This window comes from Heteronotia binoei, chromosome 2 (assembly GCF_032191835.1).
Source record: "Heteronotia binoei isolate CCM8104 ecotype False Entrance Well chromosome 2, APGP_CSIRO_Hbin_v1, whole genome shotgun sequence".
Taxonomy (NCBI): domain Eukaryota; kingdom Metazoa; phylum Chordata; class Lepidosauria; order Squamata; family Gekkonidae; genus Heteronotia; species Heteronotia binoei.
Genome location: NC_083224.1, coordinates 169,879,075 through 169,899,320, shown reverse-complemented (window position 1 = coordinate 169,899,320; position 20,246 = coordinate 169,879,075). Strand labels below are relative to the sequence as shown.

Here is a 20,246-nt window from a genome sequence, read left to right as displayed (position 1 = left end):
AGTGAGAGAGAGAACAAACTGCTCTCCTCTCCTGCTTTAGGGCTCCCGGTAATTCTGCACAGGTTTGCTTCTGTGTTGTTGTTTTTGAAGGAAAGGCTGGGCTATTTTAAAACACAACTTTAGGTCTAGAACAGATGCAACTCTGTTCTCCTGGGAACATCGGCTCACATTATCCCACTATAGAACAAAATAGGAGTCAAGTAGCACCTTTGAGACCAACAAAGCTTTATACAGAATGTAAGCTTTCGTATGCATGCATACTTCTTCAGACGAGGGAATGGGGTACAGTGAGCTGTATATAGCTGATGGGTTAAGAGTGTAAAGTACCCCATTCCCTCGTCTGAAGAAGTGTACATGCACATGAAAGCTTACATCCTGAATGAAACTTTGTTGGTCTTAAAGGTGCTTCTTGAGTCCTACTTTGTTCTATTGCTTCAGACCCACATAGCTGCCCACCTGGAATTATCCCCCTGTATCGATATAGCATTGTTGCCTCTGAGGCAATGAAAGCTCTGCCTTAGCAGAAATGTGATACTTCAGTAGATAGACTAATGTGCAAAAGAAAGCCCAGCTTAACAATTCAGCAACAATTGGGGGGCGGGGGGAGAAAAGGAAAGCTATCAGTCTGGGAGCAGAGTGGCAGCAGAGAAAACATGGAGCAAGCATTTAGTGTGAAAATGGCCCATATAACAGAGCTCAGTAGATTTGCTGCAGACTGTGAGGCTCAGCTGGGACAGATCTAGTCTCACAATGGAAATGCCTTGACATGGCCACTACTCAGCTGATGGCATCAGGGAATCCCAGAGGTGTTACTTTTACCTGGATAGCAGCACATATGGAATGGAGATTTACGCCTTTGCCCCTGCACTGTTCTCCTGATCCGAAAGACCCTGCTATTCACTCTACTGGGCAACTTTCATGTATTGATGAGCGACACATGAGCTTTAACAATTGAAAAAATAGCGGCTCCCAAGCAGTACTCCCTCTAAGCTGTGGAGTCTTGTGAGCAAAACTTCTACTTTGTGAGCTACTGGCATTAAAGTTGTGAGCTGCTGCATAAATTAATTTGCTCAGGGGCCATTTTTCCTGAGTTGTCAAAGATATGTGAGCCAGAGGAGAAAAAACAGTAAGCTATCTCAAACTAACTCTGCTTAGAGGGAACACTGCTCCCAAGGGCTATTTCAGGTTGGAAAAGTGGCATGAATGGGGACAGGCTTGAGGGACCTCTCCCCACACAACTGGGCATTGAATTCCAAGCATAGAACTCCCAGGCCATGTCTGCTCCACAAGAAACGGGGCAGGCACAGGATGGGAGGGAGAGGCAAAAACACTTCACCCTACCTCCTCCAACCAAATTCTGGGAGCATCAAAGCAAACATTACACATGGAGCAAGACTATGCAAAACAGGAAGGCTTGCACAGTTGCATTGCTTTTAACTCTGAATTTATAGGACAGAATTTGGAAACTTTGACATAGCACATAGCCTGACACAGAGCATTGTTTATTTGCGATTTCCACATAGTTAAAATCTAACATCTCTCTCTCATGAGCAGAAGGGTAGTCCATTGCTATAGTACCAATTCCCCCTGCTATGGCTGAGGCTTTGACATATATTGAAAGCATCCTATGAACGGTTGTTACCTCATTGCTTCATCCTTTTCTTCCTCCATAAAGCCACTGCTCTTCTGAAGCCTCAAAACTCCAAATCCCTTGAAAACAATGTGAGTGAAGAAGAGTATATTTGCACCGTCAAGCAGAATGTGAAGCTGCACAACATAATGCTCCCGCCTACATTAAAAGGTGAGGCTAATTTGTGTGAACTCCTGGTCTGCTAAGGTAACAGGCCAGAGGTGTATTTGGAGGACCAGCACACTAGTATAAGCAGCTCTCTGTATTAGGTAAGGCTTGGGTGCTGTTTTTGTGGCCTTGCATAAGCCCCTCTAGTGGAAATAACAAAGGCCATGTCAAAATATCCTTGAATTCCCCTACTTGACAGCATGTACCCATAATGCTAACCATGTGGCATGTGTTATCACCACTGCCCTGCCACAGCACTGACCATTGCACTGACCGGCAGGAACAGAGAAACCCCTAATACAATAGGTGCCAAAGCATGGGATAAGTGTTACTGTTTGTCTTGAGAATCACAGGATAACTTAATGGAGCAATGTCATGTCAGCAGCAGTGCTGACTTTTGTGAATAGTTCTGCCTTAAAGTAGCTCTTCTTTGATACTTATTGATTTTGAAACTTCCATCTCTCCAGAAACCTGCTTGAGGCAGTCGCAAGTTAAAACAGTGCAGTAAAAATATACAACAACTGTGAAAACAAGCCACAAAACCTTCAGTGGAAAAATAAGGCAGGGCATAAAAAACATCCAGCAATTTTGAATGATAGTTATACATTTGCCTAGAAGCAGACCATAAAACCAGCTTTAATTATTGGAAAGCCTCAGTTAAAAGCCTGGCTTAAAAAGTATTTGGGCCTGATGCCTAAAGAAGTAGGTGCCAGGTGAGGCTCAAAGAGAAAACCCTGTCTCTGGTTGCCCTCCATCTCATCTCTGTAGATGGGAGTACAGACAGGCTTGAGAAAATGATCTGAACTGGTAGGGTAGACGGGGTCAGAGGGGGTCCTTATCTTAGATAATCCATCTTCTCCAAGAGCTTACAGAACTGTTTTATTCAGAGCTCAGTCTAGGACAGGGGTGGCCAAACTTGCTTAACATAAGAGCCACATAGAATAAACATCAGTTGTTTGAGAGATGAAAACATGAACATCAGATGTTGGAGCTGCAAGGAAGGAGGGGCGGGAGATAGAGGTGGGAAAAAAACAACTTTAAAGAGCTAGAACTTCTGGGTGCCATACAGTTGTAAGATTGCCTGGCTACTCTACACACATCAAAATTAAAGCCTGGCTTGTCTTGGCTTCGTGGTGCAGAGAGTTAAAGCTGCAGTACTGCAGTCCTAAGCTCTGCTCACAACCTGAGTTCAATCCCCGGTGGAAGCTGGGTTTTCAGGTAGCCGGCTCGAAGTTGACTCAGCCTTCCATCCTTCCGAGGTCGGTAAAATGAGTACCCAGCTTGCTGGAGGGAAAGTGTAGATAACTGGGGAAGGCAATGGCAAACCAACCCATAAAAAGTCTGCTGTGAAAACGCTGTGAAAGCAACGCCACCCCAGAGTCAGAAACGACTGGTGCTTGCACAGGGGACCTTTCCTTTCCTGTCTTGGATAAGTGATTTAAAGAGACAAATGCGTCCTCCTAGCTGGCAAATGGGGCGGTGGAGGCTTTGGGAGCCACATAATATGTATGAAAGAGCTACATGTGATTCTCAAGCCAGAGTTTCGCCACCCCTGGTCTAGGAGAAGAAAGGTGCATTTGTACTAAATAAGGAAGGAGCATTTGGAAACCATGTCTGGTGAGTTGCCTGGGTTGTTAAAAGCAAGCAAAGCTGCATGGTTTTTGTGAATACAACAAGACGCCTTTGCAAAAAAAAGGTAAAGGTAGTCCCCTGTGCAAGCACCAGTCGTTTTCGACTCTGGGGTGACGTTGCTTTCACAACGTTTTCACAGCAGACTTTTTATGGGTCATTTACACTTTCCCCCCAAGAAGCTGGGTACTCATTTTACCAACCTCGGAAGGATGGAAGGCTGAGTCAACCTGGAGCCGGCTACCTGAAACCAGCTTTGCAAGGGCTAACCAAATGTGACCCAGCCAGCAACCACTGATGTCCTGGTGGAGACCCACATCTTTGTGCCTTCTCCCAGTTGACAGCAGTGTGGGATGAGGCAATGGGTAAGCAGAGAGCAATCGGTGCCGTTGAAAGGTCTCACCCAAGCAGCCACTGTGGCACTGGCAGAATTGTTAGGGCTGAACTCCATTTGCTCACGGCTGCCAATGGACTTCCAAAATTGTAGCTCACCAGGAGCTTTCCCAGTAAGTGAAATGGACAGCCCACCCTGACAAGATCTCCTTTTCTAAAAATGTTATTTTATCCTAAATTGTTCTTGTTCAGGGGTCATTTTGTAGAAAAAGAGTTGCTGGAGCTCATTAGAATAATTCATTTGCATATGCCACACACCCCTGGCATCACCAGAAGGCATATGAAATTATTTCAGCTCATCATCTACTTTAAAATGCTTCTGGAATTATAATTGTCATAATAAAACCTATATCATGCGTTGAAAATTACTTTCTCCTACGTGGCCACAGAGGCATGATGAAGATTTCCATCTGTCTGCTTTATATGTTTTAGTTATTTTCCCATCTCTTGTGGGGGGAAATATTAGACAGTTTGTGAAACCTTAGAGTTCAGCAAAATTCTTACAGGGGGTTGGAACAATGGAGCCCAGAAGCAAGTATTGGGGGGGAGGGTCAGAAAGAAAGAGCACAATAAAATTTAGAGGTCCCAGAGCTCTGCTCCTGTGCGCCCCTGCCCCAAACGAAGTTTGTTCATGCTGAAGGTGGCTGGTGTAGTGTAGTTACACACAAATTGTGTCCCTTTTAGCAAATGTTGACGCCACATACAAAACCAGAACACAGGCATTTCTAGGCAGATGATTCAGCTGTTTATTCAATTAAGTTTGATATTATCTGCATAACCTGACTGCTCTTCTGTTCCCTTGTAACTTTTGTTGTTGTTGTTGATGTTGAAAATCATGTATTTAGAACACTGCTGCTGAAATTCTGATGCATTCTTAAACGTCACAAATGCTTTTCTGTCTGCATTGCCTGACCTGACTTTCTTTTGGGTAGGGATTGCTCTGGCTGAATTAGACAACATGAGCCCTTCGGAGCAGATGGTAGTGAAATGTGCAGCTATCATTGGTGCGACTTTCAGCACAGAATTGCTCCTCCACATCCTTCCTGAATGGACCAAGATGAAAATGAACCAGACACTAGCAGCTCTGGTGGAATCCCACACATTTGAGTGTTTTTCTGAAGGAAAAGAGCAGAATGCTAGCTGGAATTGGGATCCATTCTCCAAGGAAACATGCTACTGCCCATATGTTAATAATGTAGCTACGGCAGTATTAGGTAGGTACGTTCTTAGAAAATTGTGCAAAGCATTCTTATGCAGGAAGATCCTTAAGAGTTCCTGTAGGTACATATCAAGTGAAACAGGAGACAAAATGTTGGTGGGAGAGAACCACATGCACCTCCCTGAGCTACTTGGTGGAAGGACAGAATAAAACAAAAAGGGAGGGCTGTAGCTCTGTGTTAGAGCATTTGTTTGGCATGCAGAAAGTCCCACGTTCAATCCCTGGCATCTCCAGTCAAAAGGATTAGGTAGTAGGTGATGTGAAAGTCTCAGACCCTGGAGAGCCCCAGTCTGAGAAGAGAATGCTGACCATTAGATGAATGGTCTGATTCAGTGTAAGGCAAGCTTCAAGTGTGTTCGTAGATAGCTAAATTCATTGGTCTTAAATGAATGGTATTATATAGGCAGGTATGATGTCCCCCCCACCCACACACACACTCCTTTTTTATTTTGCCAAGCAGCTTCTTTTCCCCTCTCTTTATTCCCCAGATGTTAGAATATATATAGATATAGTCTGACCCATTTTAGGATGTAGCGAAACTGAAAGCCCTTTGTTGATATATGTCTCAATATGGTACATGTGAGGCTGTGGTGAATTCACAACACATAAGCTGTTCTATTTCACTCCCACAGGGAAATGGTCAAATCAGACTATTAGGGGCATTTAAGTTTTAAACCTGGCAGGTGAAAAGGCATCAGGAATGAGGAAAACTTTGAACAACTATATGCAATAAATAGTTTGTCACAAAAATATAGCTGTTTTGTCCTACAGACAGGTGTTTATAACTGTTGAGAGAGATCATTTCACTTGTCACTCCTTAAACAGGCATAAGCTTATTTGTTACGAAATTGTTAAAGTTTGTGGAGACAGAAATATACCCATTAGTTCCAATTTTGTCTAACATTTGATAGGGTTGACACTTTTCCCCCTAGGAGCTATTTCCCTCAGGGAAGGACTACTGGTGTACTTCCCTCTTTCAGGATCCTCTAAGATCCTTTACTTTCCTCTCTATTCACTCCCACTTTCCTTCTCAAGTAACACTTTCAACTGCCACTTCATTCCCTCCAACAGTAGAATTCTTCCTGAATGCTCTGTCAGTCAAGTGTTCAGGTGGAATCTAACACATCTGCAGTCAGCTGTCCTTCACAGCAGGATTATTTCCTGTCTCCCATCTCATAAAGTATGGCACAACATGATCACTATGACTTTAAGTCTGGGCTAAAAAAATCCAACTGCTTAGAATCTACCCAATAAGAAGAATTCAGTAGTTCTTGCTTTTATTCTCTCACCACGGTAGATGTTTGGGAGGGTGGACACAGGATGTGGTACTTTGACAGAGTAAAGCATTGAGGCCAAACACCAACTTGTCTTTCAGATCTTGGGCAAGTCATTGCCAACCGGATCAAGCATGAGGAGGCAGTGATGCAATGCAAAGTCATGAATTTCTGCACACCACTGTTGTCAGAGACTGCCTATGAGCTCTGGCTCAACAGCCAGAAAATAGCATTACACCTCAAGTGTGCCAGTTATCTGGAACGTGGCGCTCACCAGTGCAAGTACTGTGGGGAAGGGGATTTCATAGCTTTCCACCGCTACGCCGTGGAGGGCATGCTGTGGAAAATAGATTCACAGGAGCTTAGAAATGAGCCAGAGAAGGACAACCTGAGTGAAGCTGCTTCAGAAATTGTGTCTCTCACAATGAGAACCGTAGGTAAAGTTCCTCATTGCCACATGTCTGTGGTGATGATATAGGGGTACCCTTGGTTATAGGGTGCTGCGGAACCCAAAAATGGGGAGGGGGAGAGAGACTTTGGCTGCTGGTAATTACACTAACCTGTGGTTGTGAGGTGAGAAGCTGAAGGATTGTGAACAAAGAAAGAAAGGTCAATAGGAAAGTGAGTCCTTTCCCTTCCTTCTCTGAGTTTGCAATACTAAGGAGTTTTCAAGGGTGCAACCTGAATGCTCAAAGAAAGTAGCAACAACTTATTCCAGATAAGAGAAAAGGGGAGACAGAAGTAGAAGGCATAGGCAGGTTTTTTGGATAAGTTTTGTCGTGACCGGGGAGTCAGTTGACTCAGGCAGAATACAACTTATTCCAGATAAGAGAAAAAGGGAGACAGAAGTAGAAGGCATAGGCAGGCTTTTTGGATAAGTTTTGTCATCACCGGGGAGTCAGTTGACTCCGGCGGAATACAAAGGCACTGATAAGTTAAACTGTAAACATAACAGACTAGCTAAATACACCCCTGTTTCTGTTCTAAAATACCAGTAGTGTAACCAATGGGATACAACATTCCACCTTCATCCTCCAGTGTGTCAGAGCAGAACAGACTGAGTGTGATGGTGGTAGTAAGCGCTGTTAAGTCACAGCTGACTGAAGGTGACCTGTTATGTATGGGGACCAAAGATTACCTGTGGACTATTGAGGGTATTCTGGCCTGGTTCATTGGAGCCATACAGACCAAGCTTGGAGAACTGGGAACAATAGGCAGCAGAATCCAAATACCTGCTGCCCGGGACCAATCATAGGGAACCGGCCGGTTTGAATGACCCAATACCGTGCTTGTGCGGGAACCCAGAGTTGTATATAGTTTGGGCCCCGTTGGCCATTTCCTCTGTCTTGTAGCTTAACTGGCTACTATGCTGGAATCAATAAAGAGCTGAGGTTTCACTACCATCTCACCTCATCAATGCAGAGAACCCGCTATATTATATGACCCCATAGAGTTTTCATGACAAGAGACATTCAGAGGTGGTTTGCCATTGCCTGCCTCTGCATCATGACCCTGTTATTCTTTGGAGGTCTCCCATCCAAATACTATCCAAGTTAGTTTTGACCCTACTTAGCTTCTGCGATCTGATGAGACTGGGTAAGCCTGGGCTATCCAAGTCAGGGCAATGCTGAATAGACCTTTAAATAAATTATTTAACTTCTATAGGGATGTAAAAATTTTCAGATTCAGTTTTCAGGAAGAGTTTCTGTGCCAGTATTCTGGATTCGTTGGATTCCCAATGCAGTTTTGGAATTTTGGAAGTGTATTATTTCCTGTGGAGCTGGAGTGACTATCACAAACAAATGGCAGTAGAATTGCAGGGTCCAGTTCTATGGGTCCTTGAGCAAGTGTCCCCCAGATATCCTACTTGTCTTCATTGTTTCCCTTGGGGAAAAATTCCATGCATTCTCTAGGCAAAGAAGCCAATAGCCAAACACACAAGAGAAACCATTGACCAAAATCCTCCAAATGCAAACAGAACTAACAAGCCCAACAGAAACAACATCAAACCGGATAATCCCAGCAGAACCACAGACTAGTCCAGGGGTGGGCAAGCTTGCTTAACATAAGAGCCACATAGAATAAACTTTAGATGCTTGAGAGCTGCAAGACATGAGTGTCAGATGTTTGAGAGCCACAAGACATGAACATCAGATGGATGGAAGGAAGGAAGGAAGGAAGGAAGGAAGGAAGGAAGGAAGGAAGGAAGGAAGGAAGGAAGGAAGGAAGGAAGGAAGGAAGGACAGACTGTGTGAAAGCCACAGTCTGGCCACCCGTGTGCTAATCTATGGCAATCAGTGTTAAACTATGCTAAACTAATTTTTGGGGGGGTGGGAATTAGACCTGGGAGCCTCAAAATGTTGGCTGTGAATATTCTAAAATATTTTCAGAATTTTTGGGGACCTGAAAGGTGGGGATTGAGGGAATATTCTTGCTTGTGACCTAGTTGTGAGATACTACAGCAAGAATTGTTCAGCATCTCTTTCTGTTTGACAGGATCAGAGTTATATAATGGCCCAAATAATGCCAATGCCTCAGATGAGGTAGTAATGCCCAGGATACGGGACATTCCCACTAGGTCATCTAAAGGTAAATATCACTTCTTGAAAGGGGTGTGTGTGAGAGGTGAATAGCACTACTGACAGAAACCTTGAGTCCTTGGTGGGAAAGCAAAGAATCAGCTATGACCAGCTGGTTTAAAGGGGGTGTTATGTCTCTTGAATAAAGCCTCCACGTCAGTCTTCAAGTTTGTTTTATTATCTCCAAGTCAGTCAACACACACAACATAAAACCATGTCCTACAGCTGCAAGGTTCACTCCCTACTTCCTATCTTAACTTATATATAACCCTCTTAAAGGGACATACACCACGGGGGGGGGGCGGCTAAATGGCATTGTTTGGGGTTCCCCATGATGAAGGACAATGTGAAGCTTCTGATCCTTGCCCTGACCTGAGAATTTTCAACCACTCAGGACATGTCACCTCTTATATTACTGAAGACCTGTAACACAGTGGCACAAAATGGGGCCTTACTACAGCACAGAGAGGCTAGTGCCTTCATCCTTGTGGATTCTATAAGCAGCTTCTTTTTTCCTGATTGCGTGGGTATGCTCAAGGGAGTGCTGTATATGCTTAAGAGAGTGTCGAAAGCCAGCATCGTGTAGTGGTTAAGAGTGGCGGACTGTAATCTGGAGAATGAGAATTGATTCTCTACTCTTCCACATGAAGCCTGCTGGGTGATCTTGAGCCAGTCACAGAACTCTCTCAGCATCACCTGCCTCACAAGGTGCCTGTTGTGAGAAGAGGAAGGAAAGGTGATTGCAAGCAGATTTGAGACTTCTTACGGTACAGAAAAATGTATTGAAAACACTCCTCCTTCTCCTCCTCTTCTAGTTAGCACTGGAGTATCCATTTGCTTTTACTAGTCCTGGCCATGAGATGACAAAGCTTGGAGTAATGTGGGAAACAGGAGAGGAGAGAGACTGCTCCCTTTCACCTACATCAACCATAGTGATGACTTTGAGCAGATAGTTTTTATCAAAAAATCAACAACTTTCTATTGCAGCATAAGTGTTTGTGGACTACAACCCTCCTTCAGATGCAGTGAATCAGATATTTTATATAGCAGGGTGAAAAACAAAAGTGCAGGGTCAAGGTTCCAGGAAATGAAGGAAACAGATTTTCATTTTATAGATTTACATTTCCAGGAAATGCAAGAAACAGCTTTGCATTTTATGTGTTTATCTTTCCAGAAAATACAGGAAACAGTTTTGCATTTTATATAATTTCTTCCCCTTATATAATTTCTTCCCCTGCAAATCCTCAGGTGGAGGCAGAGGATCCCCTGGTTTGGAGGCCCTCCCCCCACTTCAGAGTCATCAGAAAGCGAGGGGGGGAGGGAAATGTCTGCTGGGCACTCCATTATTCCCTATGGAGACTGATTCCCACAGGGTATAATGGAGAATTGATCCATGGGTATGTGGGGCTCGGAGGGGGGGCTGTTTTTTGAGGTAGAGGCACCACATTTTCAGCATAGCATCCAGTGCCTCTCTCCAAAATACCCTCCAAGTTTCAAAAGGATTCTATGAGCCCCAAAAGAAGGCGCCCCTATTCTTCATTATTTCCAGTGGAGGGAAGGCATTTAAAAGGCATGTGGTCCTTTTAAATGTGATGGCCAGAACTCCCTTTGGAGTTCAGTTATGCTTGTCACAACCTTGCTCTTGGCTCCACCCCCAAAGTCCCCAGATAGTTATTGAATTGGACTTAGCAACCCTACTTCCTCTGAGTCCTGCATTTCCTGGCCCCTAGACCTTGCTGTTTGTTTCTTTCTTTCATCACTTCCTATATAAAATATTGTATTATGAGGATCTGCTCACTGGAACTAATGGTGCTGACTGTCGTTTATAAGGGGCAACAAAACTCCTGTTTAAATTTTTTTAAATGTTCACCTAGAGGAATACTTGAGGGGAGAGTTAAATCCTTTCTTCCATATTACAATGGCCTCAATCCAGGTTGGCTGCTTTAATGGGGAGGACTTTTTCCTTACTTCTGGATGCTCAAAGTTAATAGGGGTTACTAAGGGTGTTAGTATATTTAATACTGCATTTTTAAATAACTAAAGCTCAAAGAGATAATGGTTCTGAGCATACTGTTGAATTCTGCTTTTTTTTTTCCAGGACTGGGGTCATTGTCACACGTCTTTTCTAAACGTCCATCGTGGATGAGAGCAAGTTCTGGTAAAGATGTTTTATCCCCCCTCCTCAACTACACATACATGAAGTCTCCTTCTTCTTCTGTGAATTGTTACAGTCGTGTTCTGCAATTTGAGATCTAGCCAAGTTCTTGGGAATTGCAGATGCATCTTCACAGGATTCTTGCTGTTCCAAGCAACACTGTCTTATGGAGCTGACTGGTGTTATTTGCTTAGTTCCCAGAATATCCAGGTGATTTTTCAGACTTCTAGGCACTGCTCCAAAGGCTCCGATGACAACTAAGGTGCTCTAACTCTGTTCATAGGTCTTGGTATTTAGTGGTCTTCTCTTTCTTTTCTGTTCTCCTGGGATTGCAGTATCAGTGATCCAAACCCTGTTTCTCTCTCTTCCCCCCCCCCATAGTTGTGATATTAGGGGTGTCATGCTCCAAATGTAATGTAATTGGAAGTCCCAATGTATTGTTTGTAATTGGAAGTCCCAATGAATCTTTGTTTTGAGCATTCTCCATAATTTTGTCTTGTGTTTGGGCCCATGAATTTCTGGTGGATGGTAGGCCATACTTCTTGCAAAGATTCCAGTGCAACATACCTGCAACTCTATAGTGACATTCTTTATAGTCAGTTTGAGCAATTTTGCTGCAGGCACTGACCATGGGGTTCACTGTTTCATCCTATGTCTTGCAAAGTCGATATTTGCTGTCATCACTGGTCTTCTGAATCTCAGTTTTCATACTTTTTGTTTCAAGTGCCTGCTCTTGTGCAGCTAGAATGAGTCCTTCTGTTTCTTTCTTCAAGTGCCCATTTTGGAGGCACTTCCAAGTATTTTCACTATCAACTTTATTCTCTTTTGTCTTTCAGATGTTGCCCATCCAAGTGCTTTTCCTTCCAGTTGTCAAAGTGGTTTTGACTGCAAAATTTTTGTAATTTTCTTTGGTTTCTGTAACCTTAAATAAGTCTTTCTTGTAGACTTCAACTGGAAGCTTCCCTTTGCTTTTCATTGTGTAGTCATTCAGTGCTCAATTTTCTTCTTCAATTGCTTGCTTAACTTTAAGGAGACCTCTTCAACCTAATTTTCTTGGTAAGTAAAGATGATAAACATCGCTTCTAGAATGTTGTGAGTTATACATTGTCATTATCTTGTGAGTTTTGCCATCTATTGCTTCTGATTCTGCATGTTTCAAATCGATAATGCCAGCTGGGTGTCATAGAATTGGCACTGCCTAAGTCAGGGTTGTCAAACATGTGACCCGGGGGTCGAATCTGGCCCCCGGAGGGCTCCTTTTAGGCCCCCAAGCAACTGGCTCTCATCTGCTTCCTTCTCCCTCTCTTTTGCTTCCTTCTGCATAACAGCTTGCTTTGCAAGGCTTGCACAATCGCACAGGAGCTACAAAGCAAAACCTCTATTTTCTCCATTGGCTGAGGCTCTTCCCTTGGGGAGGAAGGGGGGGAGGCAGAGCTTGCTTTGCAAGACTCAGTCACACAGCGAAGCTACTGAGCCAAGCCTCTGTTGGCTGAGGCTGCTCCCCCTCCTTGTCCCCTGGGGAAGGAAGGAAAGAGCCAGAGCTTCCTTTGCCCAGTTCCCTGACTCCCATGGGAGAAATATCAAGAAAGCACCTTTAAGATCAAGTGCTAATGTTTTCAGGATGTTTTAATTTTTTTTTTAAAAAAAATCTTTAATTGTGTCTTTCTGTGTCCTTTATATCTCTGCTACCTATTCTTAAATAGGTACAGAAATGGCCCAGCTCGACGTGGCCCAGCCTGACAAAAGCTCAGTGTTTTCATATTGTTGTTTTCTTCTGGCTCAACAGTCTTTCCTGTATTCACTGCTAATGCTGCATACTTGTCAAGGCCAAATTCCATTGCTATATCTTTGTTGAATATTCAAACCATATTTAGTTAAAAAAAAAAAAGCCTGAAGAAGAGACAACCAAGAGGTGATTTGATAACTATCTTCAAGTACTTGAAGGCTGTCATATAGAGGATGGTGCAGAGCTGTTTTCTGTTGTTCCAGAAGATTGGACCAGAACCAACAGGTTAAAATTAAATCAAAACAGTTTCCTGCTAAACATTAGGAGTAACTTCCTGACAGAGTAGTTCTTTGGTGGAACAGGCTTCCTCGGGAGGTGGTGGGCTCTCTTTCTTTGGAGGTTTTTAAACAGAGGCTAGATGGTCATCTGACAATAATGCTTATTCTGTGAATTTAGGCAAATCATGAGAAGGCAGGCAGGAAGGGTTGCATTGTAGCAGAAAAATAACGAGGTCCGCACAGAATTTCTGGTTTGAAGTGAGGTTTACTTCTGGTACCAAAAAGTAGGACCCTGTTGGGCTTGCTGCCCCAAAGACTGAGTTCCAATCATTCTGCATATAGACAGCTTTATTCACACAGAGGCAAGCAAGCAGGCACATAAGCTTATCTGATTTCAAAGGGTCCCGCCTCCACTGAGTTCTCCCTGGTAAATTTCCATGACCAAGTTCCTTCACTTGTCTATTTCAGCAAGGCACCTCCACGGGGCCCTTCTTCTTATCTAATCATCCAGCTGGAGCTGTGGCCAGCATTTTAACGGAAAATTACTTCAGACATGTTAAAGGCAAAGCATGCTCTTAATCCTTATATTCATTATTATAGGGATATTAATTAATTATTCAGGGGCTCTCCTTCAACATCAATGCTTAGTTCTTGTGGCCCTTTCTTACCCTTCCCGGGGAAATGCCAATTGCTACCTTGAAGTCAAGAAGCAATTCTCTCCAGGCCAGTTTTGAGGGATCCTGGAGAGGGGTTTTTTTGTTTGTTGGTTTTGTTTTTGCCATATTCTGAGGGGGGGTTGCCATCTTCTGAGCATGGAGCAGGAATTACTGGAGTTGGGGAGGATAGTTGTGAATTTCCTGCATTGTGCAGGGAATTGGACTAGATGACCCTTCTGTGACTATGAATTGATTCTGTGACTATGAATCGTTTTTGCAGGTTTTCCAGGGTTATTGTAAGATCCTTCATTTGCTTTCCTTTCAGTTTGTTCTTCACATATATGATCCAAGTGGCTTTTTTACTGTATTCTTTGGAGTCTTCCCAGAGTTCTTACCAGAAGATTATTGTCTTTTCTTTGTCTGGTTTCACTTCTGCCTTTTCATCTCCCTTTAGTGCTTTGTAGAACTGTCTTTGGTTAGTCTGGAATTGGAAGTTTTGTCTGTATTGCTGGATCCCACTTTTGTATTTCTTGATCTTCTTGGATATTGCAACAATTTCTTGTTTCATCCCCCCCCTGCAACTTGGGCTGTTGTTTTTAATCTAACATACTTTTCCTGATAAAGAGCCCCGTGGAGCAGAGTGGTAAAGCTGCAGTACTGCAGTCCAAACTCTCTGCTCATGAACTGAGTTTGATCCTGGTGGAAACTGGGTTTTCAGGTAGCCGGCTCGAGGATGACTCAGCCTTCCATCCTTCCGAGGTCGGTAAAATGAGTACCCAGCTTGCTGGGGGGGAAGTGTAGATGACTGGGGAAGGCAATGGCAAACCACTCCGTAAAAAGTCTGCCATGAAAATGTTGTGAAAGCAACGTCACCCCAGAGTCGAAAACGCCTGGTGCTTGCACAGGGGACTACCTTTTTTTTTTTTTTTTTTACTTTTCCTGAAGTTTGTTTTTCTCCTTTTATTCTTGAATTTCCTTTCTTTTAAGGTGGGGATGTAAAATGTCTGTCCTGCAGACCAGAAGGCTCACTGTGCTCTTTTCTCCCCTCCCCCTCCTGTCCATACCCTTTGAAGCTTCAAGGCTGCTGAAGTTCCCTGCTCTTTCTGCCTTGTCTGACTGCAGCATGAAACAAAGCTGTAAAGAAAATTTGGAGTTGATGTTCCACTGAGGTCTCTATGCCCATATAGATAGGGTCCAGAGACTTAATAGAAAATCCATTCCATGTTTTCCTTGCAACTTTGTGCTGTTTCAGTGTTTCTATAGTCAATTGAAGTGCATGCTTCCTGGAGTTGTGACCTTGAAAATAAAGGGTTGATACTCCGAGCCAGCTTGTCTCTGCTCAGTGGACTTGAGAACTGGTGCCTAGTGAGTATTCTAACTTGGGAACCCACAGCCAAAGGGGGTATTACACTGGAGAGCCATTGCCAATCTGAGTAGACCCCGGGGGTTGGGGGAAAGCTTGCAATGCCATTTCATTGTTTCCCCAGGCTCAGAGCATTTTATATTTTTAGTTTCTGCTGTGATCCTTGTGATTTTTCTGATTGTTTTATTTGTAAAATTGCTTTGCTAAATTCCACTATTCGCCCATCTTTCCATTTTAAACAAAATATTGCAAGAGTTTTAAGCATGTTTGTATTTTAAATTAAAACATAATGTGTTTAATTGTGTTTGTCAGTATCCTTTGTAACGTTTATATCTCTCCTAACTCACATTATATTTTATGACACACATGGCCCAGCCCCACAAAGTCCCATTTGTTTCAGATCCAGCCCTCTTAACGAATGAGTTCGACACCCCTGTTTTAAGGCACTCAAATCTGAATGGCATTTGTTGAACCTGCCCCCCCCCCCAACACACACACACCTCATTTTCCAGTTTGGTTTCACATTAAAACCTTTAGTCTTTTTAATCCTCCAAAGGAAAAAAATCCAACTGTAGGGGTGGCCAACGGTAGCTCTCCAGATGTTTTTTGCCTACAACTCCCATCAGCCCCAGCCAGCATGGCCAATGGCTGGGGCTGATGGGAGTTGTAGGCAAAAAACATCTGGAGAGCTACCGTTGGCCACCCCTGTCTTTGGCATAGAAGTCAAAATGACCCCCACATTACAGCAAAAACCAACAGAAACCTGATAACTACTAAGAAAAAAAAATCAGAACTTTCTGCAGAAATGCAGGACAAAGGAGAGAAAAATTTGGAATTGGGGTCAAAAATACCCCTCATAGAAGATGTCAGAACCTCACAAAAACCATATGCAGAAGACACAGTTGGGAATCTATAAAACTGTTTATTTTTAAGAAAACAATCATTTTTAACCGTTACAACATGGAAACTTAACGTGTTAATAGTGGAACAACGAATAAGGACGAACAGAAGCAATTAGCTCAGAAAACAGGTGAATAGCAGTGCACATGTGGCTATGGGTCATCTAGAGTAACTTCCCGTGTAAAGTTGAGATGGTTAAATCAGAAGTTTGGGAAATCTGAAGGTGAACTGTTCAATGCAAAGGTCAGCTCAGTGGGCAGGTGGCTGGGGTCATCTGAAGTACTTTCTCCACCCCAGATATGTAAAGTTGAGAAGATCACTCTGAGGTTTGCAAAATTTGAAGGATAAGGGGAAGCAGTTAGCTCAGAAAGCAGGTGGCTTGGGGTAGAGATGTGAAGGCCCGGAACAAAACTGGAAAAATTTGGGAGAAAACCCAGGTTTTTTTCCATTTTTTTCCTGAAGCCTTGTTTGTTTTTTTCCGAAAAATTGAAAAAAATAAAAGAAAAAAAATGATTATGGAACGTTTTCTTTTAACATGATGAATAAAATATTTTAAGACAAGATGTTCAAATATTTTCCAAATCATTTCTAAAAAATATGTATGGTATCAGATTATTCTAATTTCTGTGCACTGAGGACAAGCAAGTCCTAGGTCATGCCCATTCATTGAAACTTAGTCCTACACTCCCTTCTATACACTTCCCCCCTTTTCAATTCTTTTTATGAGAATGGGTTTTTTGTTTATATTTGATACTGTGGAGAGGAAATATGAATAATTGTTACTTCTGGATTTTTAAAAATTGTTTTGTGGAGGTTTTTTGTCTGCTCTACATCAACTAGTAAACAGTTCAGGAGATTGTTGCTCCATTTGTTACAATTACAAATAAATATTATTTTAAAAGTAAATTCTGTTTGTAATTGTTTGGATACACTATATTTTAATATGCTAGTTGTGATAATTTCATAGTCATATTTTATGTTCCTAAAGTAACAGAATGACTTTCACTCTGGAAAAGAAAAAAGAAGTGCTAATTTAGCATTTTTTTCATTTTTTCTGAAAATTTCTGGTTTTTTCTGGAAAAAAACTGAGGGTTTTTCCGAGCTTCAAAATTTCCGGAAATTTTACATCTCTAGCCAGGGGTCATCTAGAGTTCCAGGCTTCATGGCTCCTTCAAGTTCTAGCTGCCTGATCTGTCGTAGATGGAAAAAGACAGACCCGGCAGCCGCCGTGACCTGGGCCTCCATAGAAAGTGAGGCATTCAGGATCACTCCCAGACTCTTCACTTGTTGGGTTGGCACTAACACAGTTCCATCCAAGGTTGGGAACTGGGTGCACAAACCCACCCACCTTCGATTCAGGCACAGGACCTCCGTTTTAGTTGGATTTAACTTCAGTTGGCTCTGCCGCAGCCATCCCGCTACGGCCTCTAATGCCTCGGACAGATGTTCAGGGGCAGAAGACCGACTGCCATCCATCAACAGATAGAGCTGGGTGTCATCAGCATACTGAAAACCTGTAGCTGCTCTGCCACCACTTTCTCAACTACCTTTCCCAGGAATGATAGATTCGAAACTGGGCAGTAGTTAGCTAGAACCATAGGGTCCAGCGATGGTTTCTTCAAAAGCAGCTGAATTACTGCTATAGGTCCATCTATTTAAACATGGGAACATTTTTTCAGTGTTTGTTGGGGGAAATAGAAACCCAGTAATAATAGGGTTGCCAAGTCCAATTCAATAAATATCTTGGGACTTTGGGAGTGGAGCCAGGAGACTTTGGGGGTAGAACCAGGAGACATTGGAGGTGGAACCATAAACAAAGTTGTGACAAACACAATTGAACTCCAAAGGGAGTTTTGGCCATCACATTTAAAGGAACCGTTCACCTTTTAAATGTCTTCCCTACATTAGAAATAATGAAGGATAGGGGCACCTTCTTTTGGGGCTCATGGAACTGGACTCCCTGGTCCAATCGTTTTGAAACTTGGAGAGCATTTTGAGGAGAGTCCTCAGATACTATGGTGACCTAAAAAAAACAGCCCCTCCAGAGCCCCAGATACCCCCAGATCAGTTCTCCATTATACCCTAAGGGAATCAATCTCCATAGGGAATAATGAAGTGCCCAGCAGATGTTTTCCGCTCCCCCCCCCATTTCTGATGACTCTGAAGTGGGGGAAGGCCTGCTCCCACCTGGGGATTGGCATCTTTACTCATGAGTTGCTGAACTTCCAACTTCTTCAAAGTAACACAGAGCAACTGAAGGTTCAAGTTTACCTTTCCTACGCAAAGAATCTATGAAATGATTGTGCAACCAACGGAGGGTCTGGGCTGCTTTCACAGCCACTGGGAGCAGCCATGTTGTTATGCCCCTGCCCCCATTCAACCTTAAAGACACATACACACCATCCCAAAAGGAAGCCTTTCCAAGTGGAGTCTGAAGCCCCTGGAGGTGGAAAGGCACATGGTGGCTGTGGGGGCAGGGCTTCCCCCGCTGGCCAGCTGACTGGGAGTGGGCAGGAGCCTGGGGAAGCGAGAGAACCCTTGCTGGGACCTGGGGATTGGCAAGCCTAAATAACAATTATGTGTAGTGCTTTCATTTTCAAGCCATTTTGATGAAAATAAAAATTAAAGAAAGGCAGTGGGCAGGGGAGAGAGGGACTTCAGGGCAGGGAATTGAGGAGAAGGCTCAACAGGAGTTTGGTGCCTTTAGAAAGCTTTGAATGGGTATACCCATTTTTTCCCATGACTTCCTGGGTCAAGCCCCCCCCCCCCCCCCCAACACACACACAACTTGCTTGGAAGGGTGAAAATGCCCATTTCCAATTATCTGGTTACTTCTCTTGTTAAGATGATGTTGATAATGACAACAATGATTATTTGGATCATGAATTAATATTGGAAATACACTGTGTGCTTTTCTTTCTTACCTCTAGGATCATTGGGCAATGCATTCTTCAAGGAAATTGAAATATCAAAACACATGTTTAGAAAAGGTAAGCTCATTTTAAATGTACTATATTATTATTGTAAAAAAGGTGGGGGAGACAGATAATGGGGAATGGGATGGGACAGAGACATCCCGCTCCAAAATTTGTGGGAGGGAATCCTCTTATCTCCTGATGAATAATTTATTATCTTCTCATTTTCCTGCAAAAATAATTCCTGGTTGGAGCTGAGTCATCTTGAGTGGGAAGGATTGCTTTTTTAATACTTCACCAGGCCATGCAGTCTGAGATTTATTAATCAAGATCTGACCTGAGCAATGCCCCTTTAAAATTACTGGAAATACTCCCTGCTCTTAACAAAATTATTTCCAACATTTCAGCAGTGGCAGAAGCCTTCCAGTTTGGCACTCCTCCACCTCTTCACTCATGCGAACATACACATTTGATTTTACACTCCAGTTTGGGAACTCGGAGACTGACCAGAAGCAACCTACATTGTAGGGTTGCCAAGTCCAATTCAAGAAATATCTGGGGACTTTGGGGATTGAGCCACGAGACATTGGGGGTAGAGCCAGGAACAAGGGTGTGACAAGCATAATTGAACTCCCTGGGAGTTATGGCCATCACATTTAAAGGGACAGCACACCTTTTTAAATGTCTTTCTTCCATAGGAAATAATGGATAGGGGCACCTTCTTTTGGGGCTCATAGAATTGGACCTCCTGGTCCAATCATTTTGAAACTTGGGGGGTACTTTGGGGGGAGGCACTAAATACTATACTGAAAATTTGGTGCCTCTACCTCAAAAAACAGCTCCCCCAGAGCCCCCCAAAACCTCCAGATCAATTCCCCATTATACCTTATGAGAATTGATCTCCACATAGGGAATAATGAAGTGCTCAGCAGATGTTTCCCTCCCCCCCTGCACCCCGTTTTTGGCGACTCTGAAGCGAGGGATTGGCCTCTCTTCAAGCGAGGGATTGCCAACTTCTTCAAAGTAACACAGACACACCATCCCAAGAGGAAGCCTTTCAATCAGAGACTGAAGCCTCCGGAGGTAGAAAGGCACATGGTCCTCTGGGGGCGTGGTTTCCCCCTGCCGGCCAGCTGACTGGGGGCAGGAAGAAGCCTGGGAAAGCAGAAGAACCCCCACTGGGACCTGGGGATTGGCAAGCCTACTACATTGGTGCCAGAATCAGTTCAGTGGTACAGGTATTCCAGGAGTGAGACTACATCAACACTGATAGCAGGGCTTTTTTTGTTGCAGGAATTCCTTTGCATATTAGGCCACACACCCCTGATGTAGCCAATCCTCCAAGAGCTTATAGGACTCTT

General features: G+C 43.4%; 1 protein-coding gene across 1 annotated transcript in view; it reads left to right on the top strand.

Moving 5' to 3' along the window:
* Positions 1-20,246, top strand: part of LOC132567373 (adenylate cyclase type 10-like) — a 94,534-nt gene that overhangs the window by 45,270 nt on the left and 29,018 nt on the right. The window contains exons 18-22 of the mRNA XM_060233047.1: positions 1,676-1,801; positions 4,753-4,959; positions 6,295-6,336; positions 6,400-6,750; positions 18,901-18,960. Coding sequence (XP_060089030.1) covers positions 1,676-1,801; positions 4,753-4,959; positions 6,295-6,336; positions 6,400-6,750; positions 18,901-18,960 — 786 coding nt within the window. The remainder of the gene's footprint in view (positions 1-1,675; positions 1,802-4,752; positions 4,960-6,294; positions 6,337-6,399; positions 6,751-18,900; positions 18,961-20,246) is intronic.